The sequence below is a fragment of the Fusarium vanettenii genome (assembly GCF_000151355.1).
Source record: "Fusarium vanettenii 77-13-4 chromosome 2 genomic scaffold NECHAsca_18_chr2_1_0, whole genome shotgun sequence".
Classification (NCBI taxonomy): Eukaryota; Fungi; Ascomycota; class Sordariomycetes; order Hypocreales; family Nectriaceae; genus Fusarium; species Fusarium vanettenii.
In genome coordinates, this window is record NW_003315867.1 from 1,007,686 (window position 1) to 1,026,183 (window position 18,498).

The following is an 18,498-nucleotide window of genomic DNA, read 5'->3' on the forward strand; positions in this document are numbered from 1 at the left end:
GACATGAGAAAGGTACTGGTTGAGTATAGGCGTCCGAAGAGGCCTTCTCTGGTGATGGAAAAAGTAGTAGCAGTAGCAGCCGGGAATGACAGAAGCGCAACATTGATTCAACCCGAAAAGTGACGGCGAGTTGTACTCCCATCTGTAGCCATGGCGATTCCGGTCGGAGTTAAAGGAAAGTTGACAGAACGTGAGCCATAGGCATCAACAATCACCTCCCTCTAAATCTTCGACCAGCGCAGGAGCACCGCAGCCGCAATGACTGGCAGCACGCTCACCAACTCGCCAAGACCAGCAAACTCGGGTGGAATCCTCGCATTGACAAACGCCCCAGCAGCCAAGAGGACAGCAAAGGTGTTGTACACGAAGCTCCACAAGAAGTTGAACTTGATGCGGTTGACCGACTTTCGGCTGGCATTCATCATGGTCAGGATCCCAGCCAGGGATGGACGCATGAGAACGACATCAGCAGCAGACTGCGCAACATCAGTACCCTCGTTCATGTGCACGCCAATGGTGGCTTGGGTCAGAGCAACAGCGTCGTTTGTACCATCGCCGCAGAAAACGACGACAGGCTTCTTTCGATCAGCCTCGTTACCCAGAAGAGTCTGGATATAGTCCTTCTTGTCGGCGGGCGAGCTTCGAGAGCGAACGTTGTCACTAGCAATGCCCAGCTTGGATGCCAGAGCCTGGACAGCTCCGTCGTCATCGCCAGAAACCATGTGGACCGAGACACCACGCTTCTGCAAGGCATCGACAGTGGATGCAGCATCAGACCGGAGTTCATCTTCAAGGCCATAAATAGCCTTCAACTCGTTGTCAATGGTGAAGCAAAAGACGGTATAGCCCTGAGCTAGCATCGGCAGAACAAGGTCATGGTTTGAGAGCTCCAACCAGCGAGAATTTCCAGCCCGGAGCTTCTGCCCCTTCAAAGTTGTTTCAACACCCTTTCCAGTCAGACTCTTGGGTTCAGGTACAGTCCAAGCCTTGACACCCATGTCCTTGAGGTGAGCAGTAACAGCAACCGAGACGGGGTGTCGACTGTTTTCGATGAGACCCAAGAGAGGTCCAACGGCGTCCTCGTCAAGGCAGTCCTGTGCAACGACTGAGAGCTTTCCTTGAGTCAAAGTTCCCGTCTTGTCAAACACAACATGCGACGTCTTGTGGGCGACTTCGATAGCATCCGCAGACTTGAATATGATGCCTTTCTCAGCTGCAACCCCGCTAGCAATGACGATGACCATAGGAACTGCCAGTCCAATTGCGCAGGGGCAGGACACAATGAGAACGGTGATGGCATAAGTGATGGCCTGGATGGTAGCCTCGGAGCCGTTATGGCCACGAACAGTCATACCAATCGCAACCCAGATGACAAAGGTGATTATTGTCAAAGCCACCACCACGGGGACAAAGTAGGAGGCAACCTGGTCTGCTAGGTCCTGTAGTTTGGGCTTTGAAAGCTTCGCTTCGTCAACCATGGCGGCAATGGCATTAATGGTATTGTCGTTAGGTAGGCGATTGAGACGAACAGTCATGACTCCAGACCCATTGATGGACCCAGCAATTACCACAGACTTGGGGTACTTTTCAACAGGTCGGGATTCGCCCGTGAGCATCGACTCGTCGACTTCTGAGGAACCTGTGATGACTGTTCCATCGGTAGGAATTCTAGAGTCTGGGAGGACTTTGAAGACATCACCATGCTGGAGAAGTCGGGCGTCAATCTCACGCTCCGTCTTTGTCTTTTCATCAACGAGGATAGCAGTAGAAGCCTGGAGCGAACGAATCGAGATGGACTCGACAGCCCTCTGGCGAGCAAGAGCCGCAACCCATCGGCCAACCATAATCAGAGTCACAAGGAGAGTGCTCGTCTCAAAGAATTGACCGGTCGACAGTGGATTTCCGGCGATGAGGTAGCCGAAGGAGACCACAGAGAAGACATAGGCGGCGCTCGTGCTTAGAACGATCAACAAATCCATTTCAATAACCCTCGAGAAAACGAGAGCCTTGATCGCCTTGGGATAGAAAGGACCGGCGACGACGAATTGGACAATGGTGGCTAAAGCCAGCGAAGCCGAGGAGTAAGCCACTTCTCTTTCGGGAATTGGAGCCCAGGCCAGGACAAGAACAGGAATCGTCAAGATGGCAGAGAGAAGCGTCATGTATCCGACATGACGAACGTGCTTACTGCCAGCCTCGAGAGAAAGGTCACCATGAGGAGGGGCAAGTTTGATGGGAGGCCCCCAAATATTCTCGGCTAGGTCTCGAGCTCCAACGACCTTGGGATCAAATGCAACTCGGACCGTTTCTTTGTCCACAAGAGTCATCTCAAGCACACCTTCTGGCCAGGTCTGGCTCATGAACTTGGAGGCATTACCAGGCACAATGAGATCAAGGCTGGAACCGTTGTTCTGGACTCTCTCGCACTTGAACTCGGTGGTTCGTTCCAGGTGCTTGATAACTTCTTCAACTGAGCCCAGACGGAGTTCAAGGTTGAACTCGGCGCGAGAAAGAACAAGGCTCGTCTTGAGGTCCTTGACGGCGGGGACAGTTGCGAGAGTCCGGTTGAGCTTGGTCTCGCAACCAGTGCAGGTCATACCGGAGATACTGAGAACAACATGTTCTTTCCCGGCTGCCTGATTCTCGACATCCTTGATGGTTTGGATCGGGGCCTTCTCAATCTGCATAGAAGCATCAAGCGGACCAGAGGCGCAACAGTCATCCTCGCAAGAGCCACGGGGCCTGTCAGGTTGCTTTATCTCACAACAAGAATCGGCACAGCTAGCCTTCGAAGAGACGATATCTTTGCTTGGCGGCTTGCAACAAGCATCAGCACAGGCGGGTCTGGTCGGTTCTTTGACAGGGGCAGCCTCTGGTGCGCCGCAGCAACCTTTCGCACACCCAACAGCTGGTGCCTTAACCGCAGGTTTGGCATCAGAGCAGCAAGACTTGGCGCAGCCAGATTTCTCCACGATGGAATCTTCGGAAGGCTTAGACTGCGTACAACAAAGATCGGCGCAGCCGTCATTGGTAGGAGGTTGCTGAACAGTCTTCTCCTTGGAGCAGCAAGACTTGGCACAGCCAGACTTCTTCAAGATGGGGGCTTCATCGGGCTTGGGCTGTGCGCAACAAAGGTCTGCGCAACCATCGCCAGCGGAAGACTGCTTGATGGGCTTCTCGACGGAGCAGCAGGATGCAGCACTGCTCTTGACGGATGGGGTTTTGGGTGGCTTGTCCTTAGAGCAGCAGGAACCGGAGCATTTCTTGGCGCCGGTGTCCTTGCCGCCGTTGTCCTTTGCAAGCTCAGAGCCAGTGCTGCCAGAATTGGCCGTTGAGACAATGGGGGGCTCAGCCTTGGAACAGCAAGCATCGGCACAAGTGCTCTTGGCAGGAGGGTCCTTCGCAGGTTTATCACCTGAACAACACGGCTTCGAGCAGCTATCCTTGACAGACAGGGTCTTGATTGGTTTGTCCTTGGAGCAACAGGAGCCAGCGCAAGCACCCAGCTGAGACTTTTTGACGGACTTGCAGCTGTCAGAGCTCTTTCGCAAGCGAAGACGGTTCTGCGCAGCCTGGTCCTTGGTGACGCTGCCGGTGCTGCAGCAGGAGTCGACCGAAGTACGGATAAGAGAGCGAGTCGACGACTTCTTGGGGCACGACTTGGTACCGACCGATGGGCGGTCACGGGTCTCGCAGCAAGACTCTTGACCGAGGGCGATGAGAGCGCGGCAGAGACATCCGAGGGCCTGGAGAGTCGCGCCGTAGCGATCAAGGGCAGAGAGACTATGCTGGCCGCATGCCTTGCCGTCGGTTGCTCCATTGCAACCGGAGCTGCTGGTACAACCAGTCGCGTCTGACAGCGAGGTTAGCAAACGTTGTTGCCGCCGCTTGCTTCAAACGGAAGCTACTCACCCTTGGATTGGCCAGTTAGACCGGCAGCACTCATCTTACACTCCCGCATGGCGATGCGGTCAAGGCAAGATGCATCACAGCAGGGGGAGATTTTGCCGCGGCAGCAATCCGGCGCGTCGGAGTCGTCATTGGGCTTTTCATCCGCGCAGCTACCAGAAGCACAGCAATCATCCGCCTCTTGAGGGACGGCATTCCCCTGGCTCGTCTCGGATTCTCCATCATCGCAGCAAGAATCCTGGCAGCTGGCGTTGTCTTCGACTTGAACCGGAGCCTGTGTGACCACGGGCTCGGGAGCCGGAGCTGGGTCAGGGCGCGGACAGCAGTCGCACCCCATGGTTGAAAAAGAAATTCGAGTTTGTTTTTAGTTCAGATTTGGCGAGTCTTGTATCGATGTTGTTGGCAAGTTGAGCTTCTCCAGAAAAGCTCCCGGCAATCGAGCATGGGTATCGCTAGCCTGCCGTCTTCGGAGAGCGGCACGTGAATGGCTGCATTATCACCAACAATGAGGAATATCAGATGCATGAGAAGCTGATAGATCTAAAACAAATTTGTAATGAGTGTAACATTGCTTCAGATTTCAATGCAAGTGGCCTCGTTGGCAATCGGCCTATCATTAGTTCTGCTTCGAGATGAACGTTGAGAATCTGAACCTTGTTTTGCCGTGCCTGATCAATCAAACAGATAACAAGCAATAAATAAGAGTAAACCTGACGATATGGAACAGCTTCTCTTGCCAGCTATTCTCATTTTCACGGGTGACTTCAAGCCTGTTGCTGACTTGTTCAAAGGGTCCATAGACCCTGCTTGTCCAGTTGTCACAATTCTTCACCTGTAACTATCCGGATAAGGACCTACAGAAGCTCGACAAAGGTGCATTATACCAAGTGAATAGATGGAAAATAATGGATGTTTGGCGACAAGAGCTACGGTGACCCGAGACTAAATGTGCCCAAGGCGCTCAACGTGTCCCAAACACCACGTAGGTATTTCGGGGAGCTGCAGTGAAGGAGCGTTGACATTACATTCACTCCAGCGTTGGTATATAACATAGGCCTCGAAGAGTTTCTTGAGATATCCCATCCTTGAACTTTGCATCCTTCACGAGCAACACCAAGCCCAACAGACTGTCCTCTCTTCATCCCGCAACATCTTCAGCATCAACTCACCCACTCAAGGGCATCTACCTACATCAAAATGGCCTCGCAAGCTACCCTCGCCCAAACTCATGTCCCCCTCCTGGACAGCTTCCTCTTTACTTTGGACAGCCACATCGAGGATTTGCTCGTCCGCCTCAACAAGCTGTACCAAGTCATCGAGAACCTCCCTGCCAACCAGACTGAAGAGCACACTCGTCTTGATCTTCTTGTCAAGCAGTGCAGCCTCGAGGCCGACTGGGCCCTCAGAACTTTTCGCAGCTACACCGCTATGAAGGAGGCTGCTTCGCCCGTGTCGGGGAATAGACGCGCCAACAGGTTTCGGGAACTATGAGCCTGCAACTACCGCAACGCACCGATCTCGCGAGAGCAACACACTACTATTCTGGCTTATGTTGGCGAATATTCGACGCCTTTAATGGCAGGAACTTGAGGTGACGGAGTCTGGATACTGGCAGGATGGGTCACTGGGAAATCAGGACAATTTGACCTACCTCTTGAGACAGGAATGGGCATATCCTATATCTAGCTATGAATGCATCAATCGTTGCGAAATTTCTCCCTCTCTTCCAAGCCTCATACCACTGCTGAAACTCCTCATAGTGTTCTATGGCGGAAATATCAGCCAATGTCTAATCTCGGGAGTGTACATGTGTTTCCACTGCTAGACACGCCTTCATGATTATAGGTGCTGAAAAGCGGCAACGTACATTAGTTAAACCTCTCCGCCAGTAGTATACCTCAGGACCTATTGTCTCCTGGTGAGAGATGTAGAATTCAAAAGAAGCCAACTTATGCACACGTCCGGTTGCTCGGGCAGCTGAGAGCGCCCTTGGGCCACCGCATCATTGGCCGATGAAGAGATGCCAACTATCAGATCACATATACAAATAAATTTACGGCAGATTTGCCAAGTTTCGGCCATTTTATTTAAGGCATAAATCACGGCTGTGCCCTCAAGCTGTGCCCTGCTTCTTTTACCAATCACTCTCGGCCTTGACACCACAATACAAGCTCCAAACCAGTACTCCCTCCTCAACCACCACATTTAAAACATCAACACAAGCCTAAAAGTGTGAATCCAGACTTCTTCATCATAATGGCCGCTATCAAATATCACAATCAAGCGACGCAACCAAATGAGACACCTTCTCGTCGCTATCAACAAAGCCTCGCCTCCTTAGCCACGACCATTCGCGATGTACAAAACAAGCTCAGCCACGTTGCCGACACCATCAATCAGTTAAACGACAATCTGACGAAACTCGACAAGGAGGTGAAGAAATTGGTATACATGTTGCCTCAGGAGGAAGAAAAAAGACTGGAGCCTCGTGCAGCAATGTGATCGAGGATGAACAGAAAGGTCACGACTTCAAAATGGCGGCAAACGACAAGGGAAATGTAAGAGATAGTTCCGGTAGAAGAAATGAATGAGAGACTAACGAGGAAAAGGAGCTTCCCAATGGATATCTCGGCCAAGCGAGTGATCGAGGAAACCAGGCGGTGGAACAACGAGGGACTATGATGAACTCGGATACTGAAACGCTTCTCAACATACAACTATCTCGAATTCATCGTTTTTGGGAACTTGAAAATTAAGGGAAATATACGAGATTAACACAACACTTCTCATGTCCTTGACTTTGTTTATTGAGAACATGGTCAGAGAACAAAGACATTGGTGGTGTTGCAGCCTTACAAGATTGGAGAAACCCTGAACAATACCATTATTCCATTCACCTACAGACCAGACATTGAACGGACTAGAAATTACCTGCTTAAACCAAAATCTCCTTTACTATAAATGCTCATATCACCCCAAATATTTTCCATCACATCATCACTTCACTCCACAAACCTAGTAAGGCAGCATCATCTTGCTCTCACTGACACATCTTCCCTACTCAGCAGATTACCTACCACCAGTCAAGACCATGTCTTCATCCGATATCACCAACTGGCTGTCTCGAGTCGTAACTGGCCGTGACACGCCTGGCCGCACCCAGCCCAACCGCGGTGCAGGACGTAACTCGGAGGACGAGGGGGAAGATGTGCCCGCCGTCGGCGCAATCCGTCTAGACGATCGCCCAGACAACTACTACCTCAGATCGACTTATCCTCCTTCTGAAGATGAGGGAGCAGCTCCAAGCCTCCCCTCCCGCCAGACTGATAGCTCTCCGGGACTCATTTTCACTCCTTCTTCATCGTCGAGAGCCTCGACTAACAACACGCAGGTTAACCTTGAAGAACGGCGCCGTCAGCGGCTTGGCCGTCGATTTGACGAACAGACGCAGACGACTCGCGAGTTAAGCCAGCAGCCTGAGCCGAGCATCCACGAGGAGATCCTTCGTCGCGAAGAGGTTGAGCGAGCCCTTCAAGCAGCCCGCCGTGACCTCGGGGCCATCCATGAGAATGTGGGCTCCATTGTGGACCACATTACGCTGGTTGTCGAAGCTGTGAAGAAGGCTAGGAAGGAGGCGACGGAGGAGAACATGGATAGTGCTCTGTCCGAGGTTCTGAGTGTGGGTGAGAGACTCACCGAACTCCACGCCAGTATCTGGGACACTCTCCAAGATGACAAGTGAGGAGATCGAGTACAACTCTCTCCTTTGTAAAATACTTTTGGGCTTTGTTTTCCCCTTTGACGTTTGTGAGAGATACTGACACCTTATCTAGGACGACTACACTTCCAACCTCCTTCGGCAAAGTGGCCAAGATAAGGTGAGTGACTCCTCCTAGTTGTATTGCTAACATCTCGAGTAGACAGCAGAGTGTAACCACAGAAAAATTGACTCTGATATTTCTTTCAATATCCATATCATCCCATTTTTGATTCAACAAAGAAAACGTGAAAATGTTGCTATAGCTTGGTCTAGTTCCTCTACACCCGTTCTTTTAACTCCTTCTTGATCCTCGTCACAGTGCCCGCTCCACCATAAGTCATCCCCGTGTAGATCATGGCCACACTGGCGCCGGCGTTGAGGATCTTTTGCGCCTGCTCGCCGTTGGTGATGCCTCCCGTGGCAAAGATGACCTTCTGGGCGCCGCCCGCAGCCTTGAAGGACTGAGAGTCCAGCATCTTGCGGTATCGCCCTACAAGGTCGAGCGTTCGGCTGTACATGGCAGGGCCTGAGTAACCGCCCGTCTCCATGAGGGCAGTCTGCTCCTTGGCAGTGAGCTTGACACCCTCGGGGATGACTCCAGTTCTTCGCTTGGTGGTGTTGCCAACAATGACTCCGTCAACGCCGCTCAGCTGAACAGCCTGCACGATGCCCTCCATCTGAGAATCCTCATCCTCATCAGGCGAGACCTTGACCATGACCTTGGGTCGTTGCTTTCGATCAGTCTTGGCAGCCTCCTCGACGACAGCAGTCAAGAGTCGTGTAAGGGGCTCGGTAGCCTGAAGCTCTCGCAGACCTGGGGTGTTGGGGCTGCTGACGTTGACGACCAACACATCAGCGTAGCGGGCTAGTCTTCGCACGCAGTAGACGTAGTCGTCAGCCACAGCCCTCTCATCTCGCTCATCTGTCTCCTTGTTCTTGGCGATCTGGACAGCCAAAAGCCGACCCTCTCGCAAGCTGCCGGGGGGAACGTTGGCCTCGCCGTTCAGGACTTCCTTCTCGGTGACACCAATGGATCGGGCGTATCGTCGAAGTCGGTCCCGCAGTCGGATAGCCATGTCGTCCGCACCACGAGAGTTCAGGCCGTATCGGTTGACCATGCCGTCGAGCTTAGGAACACGGAAGACACGGGGCTTGGGGTTGCCCTCCTGGGGGAGTGGGGTGCAACCGCCAACCTCGACGATGCCGGCACCCAGGTCAAACAACGCATCAGGAATCTCGGCATCCTTGTCGAGGCCGGCTGAGATGCCAATTGGGTTCTGCACATCGGTGCCGAACACGGAGACGGAGAGCTCGGGGGAATTGAGTGTCGTGTCGCGCTCGCGGGGGTTGAGGTTCAGCTCGTAGAGCATCTTGAGTGAAGTGGTACCAGCATGGTGGGCGTCCTCAGCATCGGGATACACCCAACGCAGCACGGGGGGAACGACCCATCGGTGGAAGAAGGCCCGGGTATCTGTGGCATATAGGTACGAGCCGTAGAGGGCGGCGGCGGCGGCAGTGCCGTAGAGGACGGCCTTGAGCACGTCTCCTCCGTCACCGGCTTCAGTAGAGGCATAACGGCGCTGGACGACGGGCTTCCGGGGCAGGGCGGCGCGCACCGAGGGAGCCCGGGCGCCCGAGGCGGCGATTCGTGATCGTAGGAGAGCGGCGGACATGGCTGGGAGGTGATGCTGGGCCGGGCCAGCTCCCAATGGATTCTCAACGACGCGCGGGAGTTGGTTTCGGGTGAAGCTTCAAAAAGGCGCCGACAAATTGTCGCCTCTGAATGGTTGATTTCCCGGATGGCAGGAGCACAGTCTCCGCACAGTGTCTATGCACTATGCTACAAATATCGCACCCACGTCACTTGGAAGCTACAATGTCAACTTGAGTTGTCTTGATTGTTAATCACTTGGTGTAGTCTGTGGTTGTCCTAATCATTCCTTGGACTAAGCCTGCCAATGCTGTTGCATCTTTCACCCAAGCTCTCGAGAACCACCAGAATGCTACACGTCCAGCTACTGACCCTGTAACCTCCAACTTAAAGCTCCTCCTTCATCATGATGTAGATCTTGGCTTGGCCAGGAATCAGAGCGTGAGGAGACTCGCTGTACTCAGCAGCCGGGAACTGAACGACCAATTCCATCTGGGCTTCTTCTTCCTGGTCGGCCTTCTTAGTCGCGTTGACGCACTTGAAGCTCACGATCTTGCAGGTGAAACGGGGACGAAAGTTGCGTTCGTAGGCGGAATCGGTGACCTTGGTGTGCTCCTCCTAGTCTCTGTTAGCTTGGTATTATCACAAGTCAACAGACATAACTTACAACAGAGCGAGACAGATCAGTGGTGCATCGGCGCAGTCCCTCGGACCGGCCCTCACGTAGGTCGAGTTCCGTCATGCAGTAACCAATGTCCTCGACGATGGCCTGAACGGTGTTCTTCAGATGGTCGGTCTCGGCGATGTAGCGCTATCAAAGAGTCAGCATGATCAAGTAGTGTTGATGTACAGGCTGGTGCTCACCTCAAGGACGACAGCCGAGGCCGGGTCCTTGGCTCGGATCTGCTTCGCGATGTCTTCGACAGTAGGGCTAGCCATCTTGTTGCTGAGGTGAGTCGAATTGATGATGGTGATGAGTTGAAGATGTTCTGATGAAGCCATCACCATGAGCTCGCTCTTATATTGGGGGTTCGGCCGTTTGACGCTGAAGCGATGCATCTCGTTCGTCTGGATAGTCCCCCATTGTCATCCTGAGAATGAATTACCGAATTGTTCCATTATCATCCTCTGTGCCGGTTTTATATTGTAGAGGATTGAAGCCAATCCGTTTGGCTTGGTGGTTTGACTCTCAACACTGACAAACGGTGTCAAAATTCTGGTTTACAGTACCATATAACTTCCTTTTCGTCCGTTCTTCATTCGATTAAAGAGCTAGTTAAAAGAAATTGCCAATTGGGGTATCCTGCTTTATCACATTGAGATGCCCTCTGGACGCTCCGCGAACCCATGACATGGGGCGTGCCCCTTTCTCGGGTCTCTTACACGAACGAATTGCCAACGGCTGCGGCCATGCAGAGCTTTCAGAAGATGGGTTTGACTGCTCGCTTCCCCTTTGGTAGGTGCTCATAGACTCTTCGCCTCTCCTCCTCCAAGTCGGAGCCGGTAGCTCTGGTGTTCTCATGCATCCGCGTAACTCGGCGCAATGTTGTAGGTCACCCTCCATTTCGTAAACTCCTTCTCTCTCGTATATCAAGAAACCATCGTCCGAAAATTTTCGCTTTTTAGCGTTTTGGAGTTCATCTTGAAGCTTCTGTCGTCGCTTCCTCTCTCCTAGCCACAGTGAGATAGCGACGGCGATCAGAATTGCCCCCAATGTGATGCCGATGCCGATTCCCGCCTGTGCTCCTATTGATAGTCCTCTAGTTTTAGTAGATGCAGCGTCCGCGTCTCTTGAAGTATCTGAATTTTCGCTTTCGGATTGCTTCGTGGTATCCTGTGGTAGTTCGGCAGTGGAGGTGATTGATGAGACTCGCGATGAAGTCAACGACGACTTTGGAACTGATGTTGATTTCGTCGTTGGCTCGGTAGCAGTCCCATAGGTTTCCCAGTACTGTTCGCAGATCTTCCAGTAGCTATTCTCCATCTCTGGCATATGTATAAGCAACTCTGCCTCACACGGGGGAATGGGACATACGAAACATTTCATCTTTACTGCATGATTCTTTCAATTTCCTCTCGCGGTTACCCAGACATTCGCTCATTGTGTCGACGATAGTCTCATGATTCTTATCGTAACACCAGCAGTCAAAGTCGTCCTCTCCACAGCCAGTTGCAGCAACACCAATGTTGAAGCACCCGCTCACGCATTCGGGAACAGCCTTGGCAAGCTCAGCAGCATTTGAATGTGCCATTATGGAGAGTTTTTCTCTTAAAAAAAATGTTGTACAAGTTGGTTAAACGAGTGTTGTACAAGTTGGTTAAGGGAGTGTCGTACAGCAGTTCTGCCGCGATTCCAATAGACGATGGTATCAAAGAACGAAACTATAAGGCAGCGCCCAATTTGGGAACAAGGGAAGAATGAGAAGCGAAGACATTTGGTATAACTTGAAATCATGAAACCTCCTGCATAGGGGACAGCATTTAAAAGAATTGTCGATCCTCGGCACGGATTTTCAGCTCACTTGGTACAAGCAGGCTGTCTTCAGATGGCCATATGTAAGACCTGTAGGCGCTTATTTTCTTTATATAACTCGGCAGCCCGGTGTCTTCTACGTAAATAAACAAGGCTCTGTAAAGCCTCTTGATGTATGTATGTTTCAACTGTAGGTTGTCACTGCTGACCAGGTACACTACTCGACTGGATCGATGACACCTAATTGAGGCATACACAAAGGCTCAGTCTCTTTAAACAAAGACCTTTTGAAAACGAGTATTACTGGCTTCCTATGCTCGGGAGGGTAATACGGCTGTGTGAGACGCTGCTTGAGTTGTGCAGATCGAATCAGCAAATCCGCCAAGCACAGCGTCTCACAAAATCTGACCTCTGCCCTTCAATTGGCACTCTACGCCTTGGCAGGATGACCTCTCAACTGTGGCTGACCTTTGGAGCATCTAGCGAGCCTTTCAACATTTCAGATCCCGTAGTTCTTGTCAGATATGCTCAGTCGGCGGTACGGTATAGTTAAACCCCGAAGGACCCTGTCCCTGGTTCGGAAGCCACTTTTGAATCTTGCAGAGTCCAGGCCAAAGTTGGGCATGGGAAACAGAGCCTAAAATGTGGATACCTTACTGTCTGGGAAATGATATCGGCATCCATAAGATCCGATGGAAGACGGTATCCGTACCGGAGAATGCGAATCCGATGGGTCTCGGCCTCTATCGATACGAAAAACGAAGTATCTCCAAGAAGCCCTCTGTCGTGCCCAGGATTCTAGACGGGCCTCTTATCCGTCGCAAGACGTCATGATTGGTCACGGTCCAGCCGCTCTCCACATTTCGGTCTGCTGGCACCTCGGGCTTGTCGGCCTCGGGCAAAGGAATAAAAATGACGGCAAGTCCATGAGCTGATAAAGACAGCGTCAGAGCTGACATCCTCCTCCGGGTTCCCTCCGGAAACATCGCCATCCTCTGTCTTGAGCATGAACTCGCACCTGCGTGGCTCCCAGCCAGGTCCAGCGAATATGGCTATGCAACAGCAGTTCCGCGAGGCTGTCATCAGAGAAATCATCCACGAAGAGATACTCATCGAGCAGAGGCATGAGCTGGCGGCCCTTGCGACCCTTCTACTTGCAAAGACCAGAGAAGAAGAAGAAGACTCTTCCAACAGTGTATGGAAGAACCAACGTCAAGACCCCCGACGACCCTCGGACTAATGAACCCTAGTACGAAACGTCGTATGAATACTACGAAGAAGACGAGGAAGAAGAGGAAGAGGACCCCTCCTCGGTAGAACAACCTCAACCTGCTGGCAGGAAAAGGACTCTTCCTCGCAACGATGCGCAAATTCCAGTTCCTCAGAAGCGACAGCGGATAGACCCTACGCCCGCCGCGCACCCCCAACCCCCACCCCAACCAGAGATCAAACGACCAGCGACCCCGCCAGAGGCGAAGAACTGGATGCCGACATCGATGGGGAGTGCTGACAATTCACACCGACACCCGGTACTTCAGGCTGCACTCCGCAAGGCCCCGATCACGTACGCTCGCCCTGTCGCGCAGACATTTCTCGAGGAGCTGGATTGCGATAAGCTCGGCGCTCTGGATGTCGCCAAGGCCGTCTTTGATATGGGCATCCGGTACTCCAAGATGGCATCGGATGACGAGTTCAACATTGTCTTTTACGTGACTCTGGCGAACCCGCGTGATGCGGTCCGATATAACATTGGTACTCCGTCGGAAAAGCATATGATCTTTTGGGGTAGAGTTCAACGCATCACGCATAGGGCCATACCACCGGATCCGTTCAAGACCCCGATAAAGGCACCAGAGAAGAAGGCAGAGGTGAAGCCGCAGCCGAGGGTGACCACGAGAACGGTGCCTGCGCCTGTGAGGGAGAAAGCCGAACCTAAGCCAGCTGCCAGGAGAGTTGCTGCACCTGCACCGGCACCTGTGAGGGAGAAGCCAAGGGGAAACCTCAAGGCCAGTCTGATCAAGGAGGTTGACGAGAAGACAAAGGTCCCGTTGAACGAGAGGGTACGAAAGTGGCTGGACGAGGTGATTTCGATGGACAGCAGCGCAAATTGATCTGGTAAGAGAAGGGATATATGTTGGGATGGAATGGTCAGGATGGATTATGAGCATACATGAGATCGAGATACCCACATGTAACGGAAACGGACATCAACCACGGCATTGCATTAGCGGAATCTTTTTTGAATTTATCTATAATCTAGTTTGTCCCGTCCCGTCCTGTCCTGTTGCCTGAACGCCATGCAGATGCAAGCCTCAAGGTTGCATCAAATCAGGCTGGCGGTTAACCGTTGCCATCGGCTATCGTGAATGTGACATTTACCATGTTTGATTGACTGTTACACAAATTACAATAATTGGCCAAATTATCAAGATTGGCTAGGCAACGAATAGAGTTGAGCATTGGCCAAGAATCCAGTGATACCCAAAATTCACATCAACAACATCGACAGCAACTGTGTTTGGATCAACGTGTCTTGCCCAAATGCCAAGGTGATAGGTTCCGTCCCCACTCAGGAATTAAGCTTTGCCCTCTCATTGATCTCTTTCGAATCGGCCGCAGAGACATGCTCTGAAACACCATGCGTGTTGGGTGTGCGTGGAGGCGAGACGCTCTGAGTCGCGCGGAGCAGGGCAATGCACACCCACAATTGACAGAAATAGCAGCAGGCAGGGGGGGGGGGGGGGGGAATCGTCATCCACATGTAGAGTTGCAACGCAAAATCTGGTTGGCAAGTCTACCGGATGTTTCGGGGAGCGGAAGATTGACAATGTTCCGCTCCATCAGATTTATCATCTGTCCAACCTCCTATGGAATTCGGAGGAGAAGCTTTCGCAGAGTTGTCCAGTATCGGCCGGTAACACACACACAAAGAGACGGCGCAGTGATAGTCTAGATCGAGGTAGCACAGCCCCCACGTTGCTTGTGTGTGCTTGGCCAAGGAAGGGTCCCGTCCGCGTTGGCCTATTCAGCCACCATCTTTTTTGGCTAAAGACATTCATGTTCAGCTGGTCCTGCAGGCGTTCAAAGTGTACAGCCTCAAGCATGCAGCTGCAAGTGTGTGAATTATGCCTCGCCGCACATGGGAGGAATCAAACGGACAGCCAAAAGGCAACCTCGATACCAAGACAGAATATTATTGTGTCTTTTGTTTCAAGGAACAAGATGAAAAGGAAAGTGTTTGGTTCACAAGATGGGCAATGCTTTCAAATTGAATCGGGATCTTCCATGGAAGAGGTGGATTCGTCGTCATTGCTGGTACGTAGTGTAAGTGGCGGAGGAACATGTACAGGTACATGTAGATTTTTTTGACAACGGCGCTGGGAGCTTGCCATGTTGGGCAGGTAGAGGATTTGATCGAGGTAGACCCTAACACACGATTCCGCCAACATCTCGACTCAGGCAGGACAACGCCCATTCGGCCAACATACGGTCGTTTTACAGCTTGATCAGGCTGTATGCATGGGGGGCTTACGCCCATAAGCAATCCTCATCTGCTGACAAGAGGGGGGGACACCCGTTGCGCAGGCGACACGATGGATCCAATGGGGTTGAATTGAACTGGCCTGGCCTGGCCTGGCAAGCAATCTTGATGGATTCGGCATTTCGGTGAAACCATCCGCAATAGCTACTGCCCCGCTCAACAGAGTCGGACCTCCAAGACTCCCTGCTCCCTGGGCGCCTCTTGTTCGGGTTCGGGCTGTCAATGGCACCTTTCACGCCGAACCAATGCAGGCGCTAAGATCTCCTCCGCCCGGCGGAACGGTACAGGGCCTGGAGCTGGCGGCGGGGCCGGGCCTGGCCTGGGCAGACAGCGCCTAAAGGAGCCCCCTGTGGTTGCGAGCTTGGGGGCGTAAGAAGACGAGAAGTACCTGTACATTCCGCCTCCCACGCTTGTTTAGCACCCTTCCGTGTCTCAGGAGCGCCCACCCATCCGTTCATCACAAGCTGGGGTTGGGTGCGACGACGTTTCCAGGTTTCTTTCCAGATCCTGCCTCCGAGTCTCCTCTCCTCTGTTCTGTATCCAACTACGTATCTTGTTTTTGCTGCTTCTTGCGCTTCACCTTGATTCTCTCTTCGTTACATACCCCTTCTCACTATATACTTTTCAAAACCTAGCCTAACCTAAGCTCCCTACGACTTGTCCTATTCCGAGTCCTCGTTCGTCGCTCCCGCAACCGATCTAAGCTTTCGCCGTCGCACATGTGGTCCTAACCCAATCTCGGCCCCGACTCTCCTCCCTCCTCCTCCTCTCCCTCCCCTTCCTCATCCTTTGACGAGTCCATTCCCGCAATGGACTTTGATCTCTACGAGCGAAGCGGAGGAGCATCGAGCAGCGACGACGAAAAGCCCCCCGTCTACAAATTCATCGGTATCGCTCTCGCCGTCGCCTCTGGTATCTTCATCGGTGTCTCGTTCGTCCTCAAAAAGTTCGGCCTGCTGCGCGCAAACGAAAAGTACAATGAAACCCCCGGCGAAGGATATGGCTACCTCAAGAACGCCTACTGGTGGGGAGGCATGACCCTCATGATCATTGGGGAGATCTGCAACTTTGCCGCATACCTCTTCACGGATGCCATCCTCGTCACGCCCCTCGGTGCACTGTCGGTCGTTATTTGCGCCGTCCTGTCCGCCATCTTCCTCAAGGAGCGTCTTAGCATGGTTGGCAAGGTTGCCTGCTTTCTCTGTATCGTCGGATCCGTCGTCATTGTCATGAACGCTCCTCATGGCACAAGTGTCAACAATATCCAGGAGATGCAAAAGTACTTCATCACCCCGGGCTTCCTCTCCTACGCCGGTGTCATCGTTGTCGGTTCGGTAATTGCTGCTTTCTGGGCTGGGCCAAAATGGGGTAATAAGAACATGCTGGTCTACATCTCTATCTGCAGCTGGGTCGGCGGCCTGAGCGTTGTCGCAACTCAGGGCCTGGGCGCTGGTATCCTTGCGTGGATCCGTGGAAAGCCTCAATACAAGGAGTGGTTCTTCTGGGTACTTCTCGTCTTTATCATCATCACCTTGCTGACTGAAATCGTCTACCTCAATGTATGAATCCCGTGTCTCATGGTGTCTCACTTGCTCACTCCTTTACAGAAAGCTCTCAACATCTTCAACGCCTCGATCGTCACCCCCACTTACTATGTCTACTTTACCAGCACGACAATCATCACCTCGGCCATCTTATTCCAGGGTTTTAAGGGTACTGCTCAGTCCATCGTCACAGTGGTGTTGGGATTCTTAACTATATGCTCTGGAGTGGTGTTATTACAACTCTCGAAATCAGCCAAGGACGTTCCAGATGCAGCCGTTTTCAGCGGTGACCTCGACCAGATTCAAACCATTGCCGAACAGGAACAGCCAGAGTCGGATCCAAAGGCCGATGCCATCCGTGGAACCGCCGCTATCCTACGACAAATTTCACGAAGACGACTCAGAATGGAGGCAGATGAACTCAAGAGATTACACGAGGAAAAGAGGATGGAAGCAATGGACCCTATCGAGGAGGGACAACAGACAGAGTGGGAATGGGATGGCTTGAGGAGAAGGAGGACAATGACTTATAGGTCCGGCACTGTCAGTTCACGTGGAAGAAACGCACCATCGCCGCCCCCTAGTTCTGGTCGCCATGCACCACCACCGCCTTCCACCCCCAGGGCTCACCCTCCATTGGGCATGTCTCACTTCCCGCCCTCAGACGACGAAGATGACGACTATAACGACCGGAGTACCATCTTTTCGAGCATCGCGGGTACGATCCGTGGCCGAGCTCGGGGCTTTACCAACTTCTCTGGCCGACACTATGAGGAAGAGAATTCTGACGACAAGGCCCGGAGTCCCATGCACCCTGTTCCTCTGACCGAGATTGCTGTTCCTCGAGATAAGCCCGACGATGAGTCTGACGCCTACTTTGGCCAGACCCGCGAGCACATCTTTGATCGCGAGGATACCGAGTACCGGGGAGCTTCGTCTCACAGCAACCTGAGCCTTGCTCCACCGACCCCTCCGCCACATGGAGGAAATATGAGCGGAACTCGACGCCAGTTCTCTTTCCATAATGTTTTTCGGCGGCCTCACTCATCGAGATCAACGTCTGGTGTTGAAGAGCCCACCGAAGAAGAGAGACAAGGGCTTGTCAAGGAGGACAGCCGTGGCCCCGCGTTTCTCTGAGGGTGATCAAGGCGAAAACAGTACATGAAGGTCTCGTTTTGAGGTTCATAGCATATGCCTGGCGTTGGGTGTTTTCTTGGTTTTATCTATCCCGTTACTTGTTCGCTTCTGGGGCATGGATTACGTGGCGCTTGTGTACTGTCGTCACTCCTGGGTATGGTAGGTATAGACACGGGTGTTGGACGGAGCGCAAGCTTTGATGAACTGCCCTGTACACACAGAGCTGCTACGGGACACAGGGGAATAAGGGATCTGGCAGTTGGTGGAGGATAAGCAACGCGTCATGAGTCAAGATTAGCTGTATCACGATAATCTAGCATTATTAGCCTAGCCCCTTTGTTTGTTTTTGGTGAAAAATACGAGAAGCGTGTCATGTGAAAATGAATACGACAACGTTGTAACATAATCTCATTTGATGTCTAGTAATTCATATGGTTTCAGAGAATTCGCTCCCCTTTGTTCCAGAACTCCGCGCAATGCGAA

The 18,498-nt window shown here is 52.3% G+C and overlaps 7 protein-coding genes across 7 annotated transcripts; 3 read left to right on the plus strand and 4 right to left on the minus strand.

Moving 5' to 3' along the window:
• Positions 1–221: 221 nt before the first annotated feature.
• On the minus strand, positions 222–4,246 carry NECHADRAFT_33309 (uncharacterized protein; the record flags this gene model as incomplete). The annotated part of the gene is made up of 3 exons (XM_003046387.1): positions 222–2,844; positions 3,454–3,831; positions 3,909–4,246. The coding sequence occupies 3 exons, from the start codon at positions 4,244–4,246 to the stop codon at positions 222–224; spliced, it is 3,339 nt and encodes a 1,112-aa protein (XP_003046433.1).
• A 2,754-nt stretch (positions 4,247–7,000) lies between these two features.
• Positions 7,001–7,791, plus strand: NECHADRAFT_76160 (uncharacterized protein; the record flags this gene model as incomplete). The annotated part of the gene is made up of 2 exons (XM_003045831.1): positions 7,001–7,647; positions 7,743–7,791. The coding sequence occupies 2 exons, from the start codon at positions 7,001–7,003 to the stop codon at positions 7,789–7,791; spliced, it is 696 nt and encodes a 231-aa protein (XP_003045877.1).
• Positions 7,792–7,947: 156 nt separating this feature from the next.
• NECHADRAFT_15121 (uncharacterized protein) lies at positions 7,948–9,207 on the minus strand (the record flags this gene model as incomplete). The annotated part of the gene is made up of 1 exon (XM_003046388.2): positions 7,948–9,207. A coding segment is annotated over one exon (1,260 nt), but the record flags the coding sequence as incomplete, so codon positions are not given.
• A 500-nt stretch (positions 9,208–9,707) lies between these two features.
• NECHADRAFT_76162 (uncharacterized protein) lies at positions 9,708–10,379 on the minus strand (the record flags this gene model as incomplete). Its single annotated transcript, XM_003046389.1, has 3 exons — positions 9,708–9,938; positions 9,988–10,131; positions 10,185–10,379. 3 exons carry the CDS (start codon positions 10,377–10,379, stop codon positions 9,708–9,710), a joined length of 570 nt encoding a protein of 189 aa, XP_003046435.1.
• A 252-nt stretch (positions 10,380–10,631) lies between these two features.
• On the minus strand, positions 10,632–11,572 carry NECHADRAFT_90788 (uncharacterized protein; the record flags this gene model as incomplete). The annotated part of the gene is made up of 3 exons (XM_003046390.1): positions 10,632–10,758; positions 10,793–11,306; positions 11,356–11,572. 3 exons carry the CDS (start codon positions 11,570–11,572, stop codon positions 10,632–10,634), a joined length of 858 nt encoding a protein of 285 aa, XP_003046436.1.
• Positions 11,573–12,796: 1,224 nt separating this feature from the next.
• NECHADRAFT_99129 (uncharacterized protein) lies at positions 12,797–14,053 on the plus strand. The gene is made up of 2 exons (XM_003045832.1): positions 12,797–12,988; positions 13,044–14,053. Exons 1-2 carry the CDS (start codon positions 12,800–12,802, stop codon positions 13,902–13,904), a joined length of 1,050 nt encoding a protein of 349 aa, XP_003045878.1. The 5' UTR covers positions 12,797–12,799; the 3' UTR covers positions 13,905–14,053.
• Positions 14,054–16,143: 2,090 nt separating this feature from the next.
• On the plus strand, positions 16,144–18,015 carry NECHADRAFT_33416 (uncharacterized protein; the record flags this gene model as incomplete). Its single annotated transcript, XM_003045833.1, has 2 exons — positions 16,144–16,893; positions 16,942–18,015. 2 exons carry the CDS (start codon positions 16,144–16,146, stop codon positions 18,013–18,015), a joined length of 1,824 nt encoding a protein of 607 aa, XP_003045879.1.
• Positions 18,016–18,498: the final 483 nt, after the last annotated feature.

Excerpts from the sequence above, each read along its gene's own strand:
- NECHADRAFT_99129 (XM_003045832.1), top strand. The coding sequence starts at position 12,800 with ATGAACTCGCACCTGCGTGGCTCCCAGCCAGGTCCAGCGAATATGGCT. Across the intron at positions 12,989-13,043 it reads AAGAAGACTCTTCCAACAGT|TACGAAACGTCGTATGAATA; the intron begins GTATGGAAGAAC and ends AATGAACCCTAG.